The 15,326-nt window shown below is 49.0% G+C and overlaps 1 protein-coding gene across 3 annotated transcripts in view; it reads left to right on the top strand.

The window, feature by feature from the left end:
- The window catches only part of acads (acyl-CoA dehydrogenase short chain), a 252,716-nt gene that overhangs the window by 57,078 nt on the left and 180,312 nt on the right, over positions 1 to 15,326 (top strand). For all 3 annotated transcript variants that reach the window (XM_072497358.1, XM_072497349.1, XM_072497343.1), the window contains exons 4-5: positions 3,728 to 3,839; positions 6,003 to 6,154. In XM_072497358.1, coding sequence (XP_072353459.1) covers positions 3,728 to 3,839; positions 6,003 to 6,154 — 264 coding nt within the window. The remainder of the gene's footprint in view (positions 1 to 3,727; positions 3,840 to 6,002; positions 6,155 to 15,326) is intronic.

Below are 15,326 nucleotides of genomic sequence, written 5' to 3'. Positions count from 1 at the left end.
TCCGCTTCCCCCTCCACCGAGGGCATCATAATCACATTGAGGAGCCTCCGCACATTTGTATTTAGCTGCCTACCCTTCACAAATCCCATCTGGTCCTCATGAATCACCCCCGGGACACAGTCCTCACTTCTCGTAGCCAGCACCTTCGCCAGCAACTTAGCGTCAACATTGAGGAGCGGGATCGGTCTATACGACCCACATTGCAATGGATCCTTGTCCCGCTTCAAGATCAAAGAAATCAGCGCCCTGGACATTGTCGGGGGCAATGTCCCCCCCTCCCTCACCTTATTAAAAGTCCTCACTCGCAACAGGCCCAGCAGGTCCACGTATTTCCTGTAAAATTCAACCGGGAACCCATCCGGCCCCGGGGCCTTCCCCGCCTGCATGCTCCCCAATCCTTTAATCAGCTCCTCCAGCCCAATCGGCGCCCCCAAACCAGCCACCTCCTCCTCCATCCTCGGGAACCTCAGCTGATCCAGGAATCGTCGCATCCCCATCTCCCCGCTGGGGGCTCAGACCTGTACAGATCCCCATAGAAGTCCCTAAATACCTCGTTTATTCTCACCTCTCTCCGCACCGTATTCCCCCCTCTATCCTTAACTCCACCAATCTCCCTCACTGCCTCCCTCTTACGAAGCTGATGTGCCAGCATCCAACTCGCCTTCTCCCCATACTCATACGCCGCCCCCTGCGCTTTCGTCCACTGTGCCTCTGCTTTCCCCGTGGTCAACAGGTCGAATTCCGTCTGGAGGTTCCGTCGCTCCCTAAGTAGCCCCCTCCTCGGGGGCCTCTGCATACTTCCTGTCCACCCTTAAAATCTCCCCCACCAACCTCTCCCTCTGCCTCCCCTCTCTCTTCTCCCTGTGGGCCCTAATGGAGATTAGCTCTCCCCTGACCACCGCCTTCAACGCCTCCCAAACTACCCCCACCTGCACCTCCCCGTTGTCGTTGGCCTCCAAGTATCTTTCAATACACCCCCGCACCCGCCCCTCATCTGCCAACAGTCCCACATCGAGGCACCACAGCGGGCGCTGGTCCCTCTCCTCCCCCAACTCCAGCTCCACCCAATGCGGGGCGTGGTTCCAGATGGCTATGGCCAAATATTCCGTTCCCTCGACCTTTTGGGATTAGCGCCCTACTCAAAATGAAAAAGTCTATCTGGGAGTAGGCTCTATGGACGTAGGAAAAGAAGGAAAATTCCCTGGCCATCGGCCTGGCAAACCTCCATGGATCCACTCCCCCCATCTATTCGGGGCATATACGTTAACCAGTACCACCCGCACCCCCTGCAACCTACCGCTCACCATCACATATCGACCCCCCCCCCCCCCCCCCCCCCCCCCCCCCCCCCCCCCCGCCGACTAGCCATCTCCTTTTCTAGGTCAGCCACGTGCCCGCGCCTCCCGCACCCTCCAGTCCCCCAGGCAGCGGACGCCCGCCCCAACTACCTCTCCTACTTCCAGTTCCCCTTTGGCCAATGCAGCAGCAACCTAATCCCACCCCCCCCCCCCGCTAGATACTCATCTAGCCATTTTGCAACCCCCATGACACTCCCGTAAGTCAGCTGACTCCTGCTGACCCCGGCCTCTCCCGCCATTCCATTGACCCCCCAGTGTGAGTACCCCCCCCACCCCTTGGCAGTCAGTGTGCGCTCCTCTCCAGCACCGCCCTTCCCCCCTGGCCCCGCCCCCATCCTTCCCTAACACGGAAAAAAAGCCCGCGCTTTCCTGAGCCGGCCCCACCCCCTCTGGCGCAGATCCTTTTTGCGGCCTTACTCCAACTCCCCATCCGCGGGCCTCTACCCCCCCTCTTCCTCAGTGGGGCCCTGCCCCTCCAACACCGACACCCACACTCTCCCACAGCCCCCACATCAAATCCATTCACCCATCCCCACCCAGCACCAAAACAAAAAGAACATTCCCCAAACGCAGTAAACACAGTAAACATCCCCCCATGACAAACCCTCAGTTTGAGTCCAACTTTTCAGTCTGGATAAAGTTCCATGCCTCATCAGGCGTTTCAAAATAGTGGTGCCGATCTTGGAACGTGACCCACAATCGCGCTGGCTGCAACATCCCGAACTTCTCCCCCTTCCGATGGGGCACCGCCTTAGCCCGGTTAAAACCAGCCCTCTTCTTAGCCACCTCCACACTCCAGTCCTGGTAAATTCGGATCTCCGTGTTCTCCCACCTGCTGCTCCGCTCTTTTTTGGCACATGTCAGGACACACTCTCTGTCCATAAAGCGGTGAAACCTCACCACTACAGCCCTTGGCGGCTCGTTGGCCTTGGGTCTCCTTGCCAGGACCCGATGAGCCCGATCCAGCTCCAGGGGCCTCGGGAACGCTCCTGCGCCCATCAGCGAATTGAATATCGTGCTCATATATGCCCCAGCATCGGGCCCCTCCACTCCTTCAGGGAGACCCAGAATCCGAAGTTTCTTCCTCCTCTACCTATTCTCCAGGTCCTCAAATTTTTCCGCCCACCTCTTGTGCAGCGCCTCGTGCGTCTCCACCTTCACTGCCAGGCCCAAGATTTTGTCCTCATTCTCCGAGGCTTTTTGCCGCACCTTCCGGATCGCCGCCCCTTGGGCCTTCTGGGTCTCCACAAGCTTCTCAATCACCACCTTCATTGGCGCCAGCATTTCTGTCCTCAGCTCCTCAAAGCAGCGTTTAAGAAACGCCTGCTGCCCCTGCGACCACTGCACCCACGCTGCTTGGTCTCCACCCGCCGCCATCGTGCTTTTCCTCCCTCGCACTTTCCGCTGCACCAGGATCACTTTTTTAACCGCTCCACTCCTGGTCCAATCCATATACTGTCGGGGGGACCTTGCTGTCACCTTCCCACACTGGAAGCCGTCGAACAATTGCCATTGGGGCCCCTCTGAAGAGCCCAAAAGTCCCTTCCCGGCGGGAGCTGCCGAACGTGCGACCTACCTAGGCATAGCCGCAACCGGAAGTCCCAGGTGGTGTGGTTTGAGGCCAGGTCCTCAAGGCCTAGAGCTGTTCAAGGGTGTTTGGCAAGACCATCAGCACTCTTTCCCACGATGTATTCCTGATGCTGTTTAAGATTTTCATTTTGGCTTTCCCCAAGTACACAGCTGTTTATGGCAGTATATAACAGAGCCATAGAGAATGAGAAGGCTCAATTTCAAAACACACAATGTACTGAATCACAGAACTGCTGCAATTCAGAAGGAGGCCACTCGGCCCATTGTGTCTGTGTTTGCTCAGGGTAGCAGCAGTTCACCTAATGCCATTCCCCTGTTTTCCTCTCGTGGTCCTGTACATTCTTCTTTCCCTTTGTTGATTTAAGCAGGAGCCACATTACAGCAGAGCAGGGCAGGGGAGGTACTGCAATTGGTTTGAGCACTGCTGTGGAAGAGGGTAAAATAAGTTAGGGCTCTGGCTTCGAAATACTTTTTGATCTCTGCTGGAAATACACATGTGGACAGCTGGTGAGTCTGCAATGTCTCCCGAATTTGAACAATCCTGCTGATACTTTGGTAAGGTATCAAGTCCCGTGATACCTGGGGAATCATATCCAAGGAAAGTGTGGAGGCTAATTCTGGATTCATTTTCCAAGTTTGTAAAGTATTATAAAATTAGTAAATAGTTCAGCATGTGTCAGTCCCACCAGATTGGTATTTTCCCTCCTTGTATAAGGACTTTGTTTATATTATTTGATAAAAATACAAGATATATTCACAATTTTCTCTTCCTTTTCCAGTCATTGTATCTGGGTCCAATTTTGAAATTTGGTTCAGAAGAACAAAAGCACAAGTGGATAACCCCATTCACAGGTGGAAATAAAATTGGCTGCTTTGGTCTGAGTGAACCAGGTAGGCCACAATCTAAGACTGAGCATTGATGCATAGAGGCTGGTTGAACAATCCAGCTTGCCTTGGCCTCTCTATCTGGCCCACCAAGCAGTCCGAGATGCAGTGAAGAACAGTAGATTTGGATTTGAAAGGTGCTGCTGTGGAGTCGCCCGTACAATCACAGACTGTTTTCTCCCCACATTTGCTGTTGACAGGCTTACTGAGGCCCACCTGAGGCTGGAGAAATGTGGGAGCGGGGTGGGATAAGGCAGAACATGGGCCCGTCAGATAGAATGGATGTGTATATGAGAGTGTGGGTGTGTGAGAGAGAGAATGTGTGGGGATGAGGATGAGTAACAATCATGAGATTTGGAGTAAGCCTGATTCTCACTCACATACTCCCACACTATCGCACTCAGACACTACCGCTCTCTTTCACATTCTCACTCTCCTATCCACCCCTCCTCACTCCCATCCCCTCCCTCCTCTCCCTGGGCTAAACAAACGTGAGCAATTCTCTATCAGTGTTTGCCTATGTAATTGCCATTGTGATCAAACCACCATATGCTTTCTCCAGGTCTTATGGATAGTAGACAGTTTTCATAGTGAAACCTAATGATTTACTATCACTCCTTATTCCATAAGCAACTCTGCAATTATTCCTTGCAAACAGGCACTTTTTCCAAGCTAACTAGCCATATGAATTCTGATTACAAGCAGCAGTAATTCATTCCAGACTGCTGGGAATCACGAGGAGGGAGCGTGCAGCGTTGTGCCTTAAATCTATGTCTTTCCTTTATGCATGCGATAATTTAAATGGCCCATAATGGATGAGTACAAATTGAAACAACTTCACAGTGCCTGTCACATTCCGTTGCCCTGCTGTGTTGATTTCAGCAGCCCCATCTTTGATCCTGGCTACTGCCTACTCAGGCACCCCAAATTAAGCCATAGACTAACACGCTCTGAGCATGCATGGCGTTGGCTGGAAACGGAGCTGTGCTTCTTACTCTAGCAAAGCATAAACCCGGAGGAGATATGACGGAGATCTTTCAAATATATTCCAAATTTTTAAAAAATATGATATCTGAAAACTGTGCTGGGATCCTGCTCAAAAATAAATGCAGGTTTTAAAACTGAGAATTATTAAAGAAAGACCAAGGACCACAGTGCAAGTCAACACTTAAGTTGAAAAAAGCAGGATAAAAGGCTGATGAAAAATTCAGTGACACCAGGATTATTTCAAGTCTGCACACTTGTTCATGTTTAATAATGTTTACACAGCTTTCTTAATTTCCCCTGGTACCACCGTCTTCGCTTCAGGACAGGATCCTGTCCGTGGCCGAGTTGGGGGGGATAGGGGGTAAGATTTCTGATGTCTCTGGACAAATGTTGGTGACAGAGCAGACTTTGTTGGAGGAAGTAAAGAGGAAGTGGGAGGGTGAACTGGGGTTTGGTCTTTGAGGGTTGAATGTGGAGTGAGGCTCTTCACAGGGTCAACTTCACATTCTTATGTGCGAGGTTAAGCCTGATCCAATTCAAGGTGGTGCACAGGGCATGTATGAGTGGGTTGTTTCCGGGGTGGCGGATAGGTGTGAGCGTGCTCTAGGGGACCAGCGAATCATACACGCATATTTTGGTCTTGACTCCAAGCTCGTTAGTTTCTGGGTCTCCTTTTTTAATACAATGTCAGGGATTTTGTGCATTCAGCCTTGCCCGTTGGTTGCAATGTTTGGAGTTTCGGACTCGTCGGTGCTGCAGATGGGGTCGAGGGCAGATGTCCTAGCCTTCACCTCGCTAATAGCCCGGAGGTGGATTCTGCTTGGGTGGAGACCCCCAATGCCTAAGGTCTCAGCATGGTTGGGGGACCTGATAAACTTTTGCATCTGGCGAAGATCAAGTATACCATGAGGAGGTTGGGGGAAGGGTTCTATTCAAGGTGGCAGCCTTTCATCTCTTCTTTCAGGGAGCTGGTTACTGTCAGCTGTTAGGGAGGGAGAGGGGAGGATTGGGAGGTTTGGGTGGTTGTTGTTTGTGATATAATGAAAATTTTGTCTGAATAAAAATATTTTTTAAAAATAATGCTCACTACACACTGTTTTATGTGTTTGAAAGTTAATTTATGTTGTTGACTGCCAGTCAAGGTGACATATTCTTTCAGTACTGGTCCTCTGTGCTTTTCAGGAAACGGAAGTGATGCCGGTGCAGCCTCCACCACTGCCAGACTAGAAGATGACCATTGGATTTTAAATGGCACAAAGGCTTGGATCACAAATGGCTGGGATGCTTCTGCTGCAATTGTCTTTGCCACGACTGACAAATCACTCAAGCACAAGGTAACTGGAGGAGATGTATACCAGCAGACTCTGCACTACTGAGGCTGTTTGGGAGTAATTCTAATTGTAGTGCTTTTGCAATAGTTATTAGTCCAAAAGATAAGTCTAACACTGGGGTTTACACATGTCTTACGTATATATCTGCCTGAGTTCTCTTCCCAACATCAGGTCCTTGGCGCTTATTCACCAAGCCACCGCTATAAAATCCTGTCTTTTTTTATCGTGTAGAGCGAGGAGGCAGGCCATGGGTCTATCTCAGCCCAAACAGGGATCAAACTCCAGGCTGTTGGCATTAATCTGATCTGCACACTGGCCGCCTAGCAACTAAACTGGTTTGCGCCTTGCGCCGGTGTGCAAAACCGGCACTTGCATGTATTTAAATGTGATTCGTGGGTTGGATACGGGTATAGGATCAGATCGACTAAAGATGCAGAAATAGATTTAACATGATAATTTTGAGAGAGTTTGTTAGTAGGTAACCTCTTTTAAAAAAAAAAAAAAAATTTAGAATACCCAATTTTTTTTTTCCAATTCAGGGGCAATTTAGTGTGGCCAGTCCACCCAACCTGCACATCTTTGGGTTGTGGGGGTGAAACCCACACAGACATGGGGAGAATGTGCAAACTCCACACGGACAGTGACCCAGGGCCTGGATTCAAACCCGGGTCCTCAGCGCCGCAGTCCCAGTGCTATCCACTGCGCCACATGCCGCCCATAGGTAACTTCTTTTGTTACGATCCCGGACCAGACACCTACATTTGCTAGGATACTGGACAGGAACCCCAATCACTTTTACGATGAGGAAAGAATACTTGGCTCCAGGAGTGATTCCATGCAAACACAGGGATGTGGGATATTAAAACTGGCTTTATTATTGACACAGTGTTATACTATCTTAACATCACAGAAATATAGCTTGCAATTACCAGTTAACAATGAAATGAAACACTTTAACTCCTAACTGCCACCTTCTTTCTCACCAATCTCGCAAAACCCATACAGGTCAAAACCCACTTTTAAATAAAGTTAGCAAACACCTGATTACCGGATAAATAATTCCTCCAAAAGACTGCTTGCCGAGAGCGAGATCCTGTCAGGAAACAACCTGACAGCCTTTTGCAGAAGCTGCTCTTTTGTTCACAGCCAAATTTAAACTGACTGCTAGAGAGCTGGTAGAGATCTGACTCCTTCCATTACTACATCATCAATCCCACACTCAAATCAGATGACCTAATTGCTTAAGTTTAAACACAATGGGTGAAATTCTCCTGGGAGAAAGTGTTGACACCGGGACTGAATTACATGCTGTTCGCATTCCTGTTGGGGGTGCTATTTCTGAAGTAATTCAGGACATGGGCCAGCACTCTGCTGGCGCAAATTCCGAGGAATTCCTGGCCCAACGAGCGTTCTAACCGCTGGGGCTGGAGTTAGCGCCAAAGAGCCTGACAGCTGCAGAGTTTTTAAGTGCTGAGAAGATCTGGACCCCTGAGGTCAGCAGTCCGAGGTGGGCCCAAAGCTCCATGTCAGTGAGGAGTGGAGGGACACCCTCTTCCCCAGCGTGGGCTGCAGACTCAAACCTGCCCTCCTGAACACTGCCTGAGAGGTGGTAGCAGAGGCAATCAGCACTGCCAGTCTCGCCAGGAGGAGACAGCTAGTGCTCTGGAGGGGTGGGGGTCATTGGTGAATCCTCTGCTCTGAGAGGGGCAGAGAAGCAGAGAGGGTTCCATAGCTGCGGTGCATCTGGTTGGGGTGAGCTCTGCTGATCCCCTGCTTTCTCTGAAATAGGGCAGTACATCTGAAAAGTGCCAACTACCTAGTGGGATCCTAATTGATCTTGGTCCTTGATGATACAGCAGGGGTATGAGGATGTCCAGAGGGGCTGCCTGGGTGGGCTCCCAGATGACCAGAGGCCTTTTGAGCATTTAAAAGGTACAGGCAGCACTCAACAGTATGAGCAGCCAGGAGCCTCTAAGTAATACCAAAGGGATGTGTTTAGAAGACACACTGGAGCAATAGTGGTCTGTGCCAGGCCACCCCAATCCCGAGGGGACATCCCAAGTCCATGGACTTGGCACCAAGTCACTACCCACTACTGCCCCTGGTCCAGGCAGCCATCTCCGAGCAAACCCGAGAGTTTTCAACGGATTTTCAGTGTTTTTTCCGCCTCCCACTCCCCCTCCATAGCCGTGGTGCCCTGTCCACATTTGTAAATACTTGTAGTAATTCATGCCCACGAGACCTTCACCGGAGAGGAGCAGAGCATTGTAGAAGGGCAGAGCATACTGTGTCCAACCAATTAATCACATTTAAATACATGCAAATGCCGGTTTTGCACACGCGGCGCGAGACGCAATCCTTGTTATCACCATCAGCGTGGGGCTGGAGCAAGGTGCCAGAATCAGGGCCAGTCACAAACCTAGATCTTAGCTGGATGCCTGATTCACCGCCCAATCGCGGTTCGCCTTTGCGGTGTCGTGAGGTGGATAATTATGCCCAATGTCTTTAATTAGCTACTCCCCAGAAAACATAACAAAACCCATTAGCCTCTCCTTTTAAAGATACATAAGCATGATTTAAAATAACAATAATCTCATTTTTACAACATCTTAATCGCACCATTTTATAGGCACAGTGCCTGTCTTTAAAACCAGGATTTTTAAAAATATATTATTACAGAAGATATATACATGCCCTAACCCAGGCATTTAAAACCGTTACTGCACCAGACACATATAATACAATATATGTACCAATTTCTACATTGTAGTGTAGTTGGCACAAAAATCCAAAGATGATGATTCAATGTAGCTATTGAGAGCAAGTAACTGTTTTAATAAAACGTCTGTAGCTGAAGCTGTGGATGGATCTGAAACTGTGGAAAACTGGATGTGAGAATATGTTGGTTAATTACTGTAGAAAAGTGGTGCGCTTTGGAATATTTCTGAGTTAAAATTAGTGCAGATAGCAAATGAGTTAAAGAAGTTCACATTGTGCTGACAATTGAGGATTGTGAAAATTAAACATTCCCTAAATCTCTCAAGTTTCGGAATTGCAAAGTAGTGAATTATCAATGGAAAGCTGGTATTTTTTTTAAATAGACAGGAAAAGCTGATAATATGAATAAGAAGCAAAGTGCATGAGGGATTATGATTTTAAGGCTGTGGCAGGGAATTATATTAACATATATATAATAATATAACATATATATATGGAAATAGCATTATACTCAACCCTATAAAAATAAGAATCATCAAGATCCTTGAGATTACATGGAGTTTACACATAAATGAGAGTGGCAAGGAGAAAATCTGCCAGTCTGTACCGAAGCATTCAGCATATATCTGATGAAGAGCCAATATAAACTGCTCCGGTACCACTAACTAGAGGGGCTGCTGCAGTTAGCACAGAAGCTCAGGGGGCAGGCCTGGATGGAGCTGCCAAACGTGCAAATCTAGATTGTAGCAACAAATGTTCAAAAGAGAACTTTTATGGCCGAATTGGAGGAGGGTTCCATGTGAATAGCAGTTAAACATGGCTCAGTCGGCCCTAAGAATCAGGATTCGAGTTGTCCAGATTTGGTTTACTGCTTGCTGCTTTAGTGAGAGCAATGATATTTGTCTGAGTCAGGGTGGTGTATGACTTGGAAATGCTTCTCTAGGTAGTAGAGGTCACACATTTAGAAAGCACTGCCCAAGAACTTTGATAAGTTACTACAACGCAACCCATAGATGATTCACACTGCAGGGTTATGTGTGGCCAGTGTATATGCAATGGTATCCATCAGTATGAACAATTCATAGAATCCCTACAGTGCAGGAGGAGGCCATTCAGCCCATCGAGTCTGCATCAAACATTCGGGCGAGCACTCTACTCAAATTCACTCACCGAACCACGCCTCCCTACCCCCGCAACCTCATAACTTAACCTGCACATCCCTGGACACTAAGGGGCAATTTAGCATGGCCAATCCATCTACCCGTACATCTTTGGACTGTGTGAGGAAACCGGAACACCAGGAGGAAACCCATGCAGACATGGGGAGAATGTACAAACTCCACACAGTGATCAAGGTTGGAATTGAACCTGGGTCCCTGGCGCTGTGTGGCAGCAGTGCTAAATGTGGGGTATGAAGCGATGGGGGATCATCGTGTCCTAGCTGAGTGTTGAAGGGCCACCGATGGGGGCTCTTCCTCGACGTTGATTTCCAGCTGCGAGTCAGTCACCTCAATCTCCATTTCTGAGTCCAAGTCTTTGTCCTCTTGGGGAATGACTGTTGTGTTAAACATGGATTGAGCCCCCTGCCTGGAGGTTGGTCCAAAGGATGTTGAGGGTGTTGCCCTGCCTGGAGCAGTTTCTGCAGTAGAGGATTCTCTGCTCCTGAGATGGTTCACATGTTTTTTTATGGTCTACTCCCTGGTCTTAACCTTGTGCGACACGGGGTAGGTCTTTTTCACTACAACTCCTGGGATCCATGCTGGAGTCAATTATCAAGGATAAAATAATTGAGCATTTGGAAAGTCGGGACAGGGTCAGTCCAAGTCAGCATGGATTCACTGAAGGGAAATCAAGCTTGACAAATCTTCTGGAATTTTTTGAAGATGTGACTAGCAGAATGGGCAAGGGTAAACCAATGGATGTTGTGTATCTGGACTTTCAAAAGGCTTTTGACAAGGTTCCACACAAGAGATTAGTGAGCGAAATTAAAGCTCATGGTATTGGGGGTAATGTATTGACGTAGACAGAGAACTGGTTGGCAGACAGAAAGCAGAGAGTTGGAATAAACAGGTCCTTTTCAGAGCGGCAGGTAGTGACTAGCGAGGTACCGCAAGGTTCAGTTCTGGGACCCCAGCTGTTCACAATATACATTAATGATTTGGATGAAGAAATTGCATGCAATATCTCTAAATTTGCAGATGACAGTAAGCTGGGTGGCAGTGTGTGCTGTGAGGAGGATGCAAAAAGGCTGCAGGGTGACTTGGACAGGCTGGCTGAGCGGACAAATACTTTTTAAAAATAAATTTAGAGTACCCAATTCATTTTTTCCAAATAAGGGGCAATTTAGCATGGCCAATCTACCTAGCCTGCACATTTTTGGGTAGCATTGTGGATAGCACCATTGCTTCACAGCTCCAGAGTCCCAGGTTCGATTCCCGGCTTGGGTCACTGTCTGTGCGGACTCTGCACATCCTCCCCATGTGTGCGTGGGTTTCCTCCGGGTGCTCCAGTTTCCTCCCACAGTCCAAAGATGTGCAGGTTAGGTGGATTGGCCATGATAAATTGCCCTTAGTGTCCAAAATTGCCCTTAGTGTTGGGTGGGGTTACTGGGTTATGGGAATCGGGTGGAGGTGTTGACCTTGGGTGGGGTGCTCTTTCCAGGAGCCGGTGCCGATGGGCCGAATGGCCTCCTTCTGCACTGTAAATTCTATGTTAATCTATGTTAATCTTTGGGTTGTGGGGCCGAATCCCACGCAAACACGGGGAGAATGTGCAAACTCCACACGGACAGTGACCCAGAGCCGGGATCGAACCTGGGACCTCGGCGCCGTGAGGCAGCAGGGCTAACCCACTGTGCCACCGTGCTGCCCTGAGTGGACAAATACTTGGCAAATGCAATATAATGTGGGTAAATGTGAGGTTATCCACTTTGGTGGCAAAAACAGGAAGGCAGATTATTATCTGAATGGTTTAGGAAAAGGGGAAGTTGGCATGCAGGTACAGCAGGCGGTGAGGAAAGCTACTGGCATGCTGGCCTTCATAGCCAGAGGATTTGAGTATTGGAGTTGGGATGTCTTGCTGTAGTTATACAAGGCCTTGGTGAGGCCACACCTTGAGTTATGTGTGCAGTTTCGGTCTCCTAGTTTGAGGAAGGACATTCTTATTATTGAGGGTGTCCAGCGAAGGTTCACCAGACTATTTTCCGGGATGGCAGGACTGACATATGAAGACTAGATCGACTGGGATTATACTCACTGGAGCTTGGAAGAATGAGAGAGGATCTCATAGGAACATATAAAATCCTGATGGGACTGGACAGGCTAGATGCAGGAAGAATGTTCCTGATGTTGGGGACATCCAGAACTAGGGGTCACAGCCTAAGAATAAGAGGTAAGCCATTCAGGACTGAGATGAGGAAGAACTTTTTCTGCCAGAGATTGCGAAGTTGTGGAATTCTCTACCACAGAAAGCTATTGCGGCCAGTTCGTTGGATATATTCAAGAGGGAGCTGGACGTGGCCCTTGTGGCTAAAGGGATCAAGGGGTATGGAGAAAAAGCGGGAGTGGGATCATGAATTTGCATGACCAGCCATGATCATATTGAATGGTGGTGCAGACTCGAAGGGTCAAATGGTCTGCTCCTGCACATTTTCTATGTTTCTATCCAAGGGGATCCGTCTCCAAAATTATAAGTATAGGCCGTACCTCCCAGCCTGAAGGTCCTGTTGGGTCACCAGGTATCCTGGTTTGACTCCATTTCCCATCCAGGTTGGGAAACAATACACTGAGTCTGGTCCGGAGGCGTTGGCCCGTCAGCAATTCCACTGGTGCAACCCTGTTGTAGTATGTGGCATGGTCCTGTAATTGAAGAGGAACTTGGCCAATTTGGTGTTGAGCAAGCCGGTAGTCTATGGGTGTAGCGAGGCCGACAGTGGGAGCTTCTGATTTTCCTGATGCAATGGGCACTGTTTTACCTAACTTTCAATGTCGGAGTGAAGCTCAGGCCACTAGACACAGCTCCTTGCGAGCTTCTTCATTTTGGAGACTCCTGCGACCACTGTGAGGCTTCTTCAAGATGGCGAGCTGGCCTGGGCAAGTGATGGCACTCTAGGCTCCCCACAGGTTGATAAATTCACACTGGATTCTGGGCGCTAAGATAGGAAGAGCTTCAGATCCTCTGTAGGGTGTCCTTGAATTCTGCCGTTTAGCATCATGTGGCGTGGTTTTGCCAGGTCGAGGTCTTCTGGCTCCATGTCTGGATTTGCTTGGTAGATATGAACGAGGTGTCCATAAAGTTTAAAATCATGATACCATTGTCCATTACTGGCTAGGAGCGGCGAGCTTGTGGGCAATGCGACTCGGCGTCCACATTGGCGATGTGCATTCCTGGGAAGTAGTCGAAAGAGTACTCATAAGCTGCCAACAGTGGTGCCCAGCATTGGATCTGAGCTGAGACGATGGGATAGATCACTTTGTCCTCCTAAAAAGGCCCAATAGTGGTTTATGATCCTTGGTTATCATAACGTGTCAGCTGTAGACGTACACATTTCTTCACTCTGAACATCACGGCCAGGTCCTCTTTTTCGATTTGCACATAGCATTGTTCCTGCCAGGGTTATTGATGCGTATGCATCGGTCGCTCGGTGCCATCGTCCCATCAATGAGAGAGGTATGTGTACGGAGAGGCATTGCATGTTAATACCAGCAGTCTTGTGGGATTGTAGTGTGCCAGGGGATTGTTTCACTTTTGTGAATGCTTCATCGCGGCACCTGCCTTGACCGCTTCTGCTTCTTTAACAATACCTACAGGGCTGTAATAAGGTGGCTAGGTTGAGGATAAATTTCCCATAACCGTCGATGAGACCTAGGAAGGACTTCAACTCTGTAGTGTTTTGTGGGATCAGTGCCCCTTTTATGGCCTTTACTTTGTCCTCTACAGGGTGCAGGCTGTCTTTATCGACGTGGTACCTGAGATATATTACCTCACCCGCCTGAACACGCACTTTTCACGCTTTAGGCGGGTGTCCACCTCAAGACATCCGCCTCGGAAAATTGCCATAGGACTTCCTCCAAGTTTGCAAGGTGTTTTTTTCAGTGGCTCCTGTGGGTAATAATACATCATCCAGGTACATGCCGCACTAAACAGACCTTGAAGGATATTTTCCATTGTGCGCTGGAAAAAGGCGCACGCCGATGACACTCTGATAGGCAGGTGAGTGTATTCATATAATCCCTTATGGGTGTTGATGGTGACACATTTCCTGGTTGCTGCATCGAGCTTCAGCTGGAGTTACACATGGCTCATGTTCAGCGTGGTAAATGTGTGGTCTCCAGCCAGTTTTGCACACAAGTGCCCAATTCTTTTTTAAAAAGCACAGTGGATAGCCCTGTTGCTTCACAACGCCAGGGTCCCAGGTTCGATTCCCGACTTGAGGGTCACTGTCTGTGTGGAGTGTGCACTTTCTTCATGTGTCTGCATGGGTTTCCTCCGGGTGCTCCAGGTTCCTCCCAGAAGTCCCGAAAGATATGCTGTTAGGTGAATTGGACATTCTGAATTCTCCCTCTGTATACCCGAACAAGCGCCGGTCTGTGTGCTTTCCACAGTGACTTCACTGCAGTGTTAATATAAGCCTACTTGTGACAATAAAGATTATTATAATAAACAGGTTACAATAAATAAACACCTGGGAAACATACTTCCGAACAATCAACTTTCCAGTCTGTACAGATTTATCTTCTCTAACCGCAGGAAGTCGTACAGGTCACCCAACCAAGCTGCTACCCCCGATGGCGATGCCGACTGCCACTTCAGCAAAATTCGCCGCCGTGCAATCAGAGAGGCGAAGGCATCTCTGAAACCCCAAATATCGCCACCACCTCCTCCTCCAGTATCTTGGCTAAGACCGCGAACACTCCCGCCCTTATTCTTCCCAATTTTTCACAACCCCAAAACATGTGCGTGTGATTCGCTGGCCCCCGCCCACCCCTCTCACACTCATCTGCTACCCCTTGAAAGAACCCATTCATTCTCACCCGAGTCATATGCACCCTGTGCACCATTGTAAACTGTATCAGGCTCATTCTTGCACAAGAGGAGGTCCCGTTTACCCTTCGCAGTGCCTCACTCCATAATCCCCAATTGATCTCACGCAAATCTGCATCCCATTTCTCCTTGATCTTCACCACCCACTCACCTCCCTGCTCCCCCAGCCACTTGTATATATCCCCAATTATTCCCTCCCCTCCCACATCCAGAAGCAGCAGTCACTCCAGCATGGTGTATCCCGGCAACCTTGGGAACCCCCTCCAGACCTTTCGTGCAAAGTCCCTCACCTGCAGATACCTGAACTCACTCCCCCTCGGCAGCTCTACCCTCTCCCTTAGCTCCTCCAGACTGGCGAACCCTTCTTCTAAATACAAATGCCTCACCTTGACCAGCCCCACTTCCCTCCAACTCC

The sequence above is a fragment of the Scyliorhinus torazame genome, chromosome 1 (assembly GCF_047496885.1).
Source record: "Scyliorhinus torazame isolate Kashiwa2021f chromosome 1, sScyTor2.1, whole genome shotgun sequence".
NCBI classification, from domain to species: Eukaryota; Metazoa; Chordata; class Chondrichthyes; order Carcharhiniformes; family Scyliorhinidae; genus Scyliorhinus; species Scyliorhinus torazame.
The sequence above is the reverse complement of the archived record's forward strand: the minus strand, read 5'-3'. Positions and strand labels throughout refer to the sequence as shown.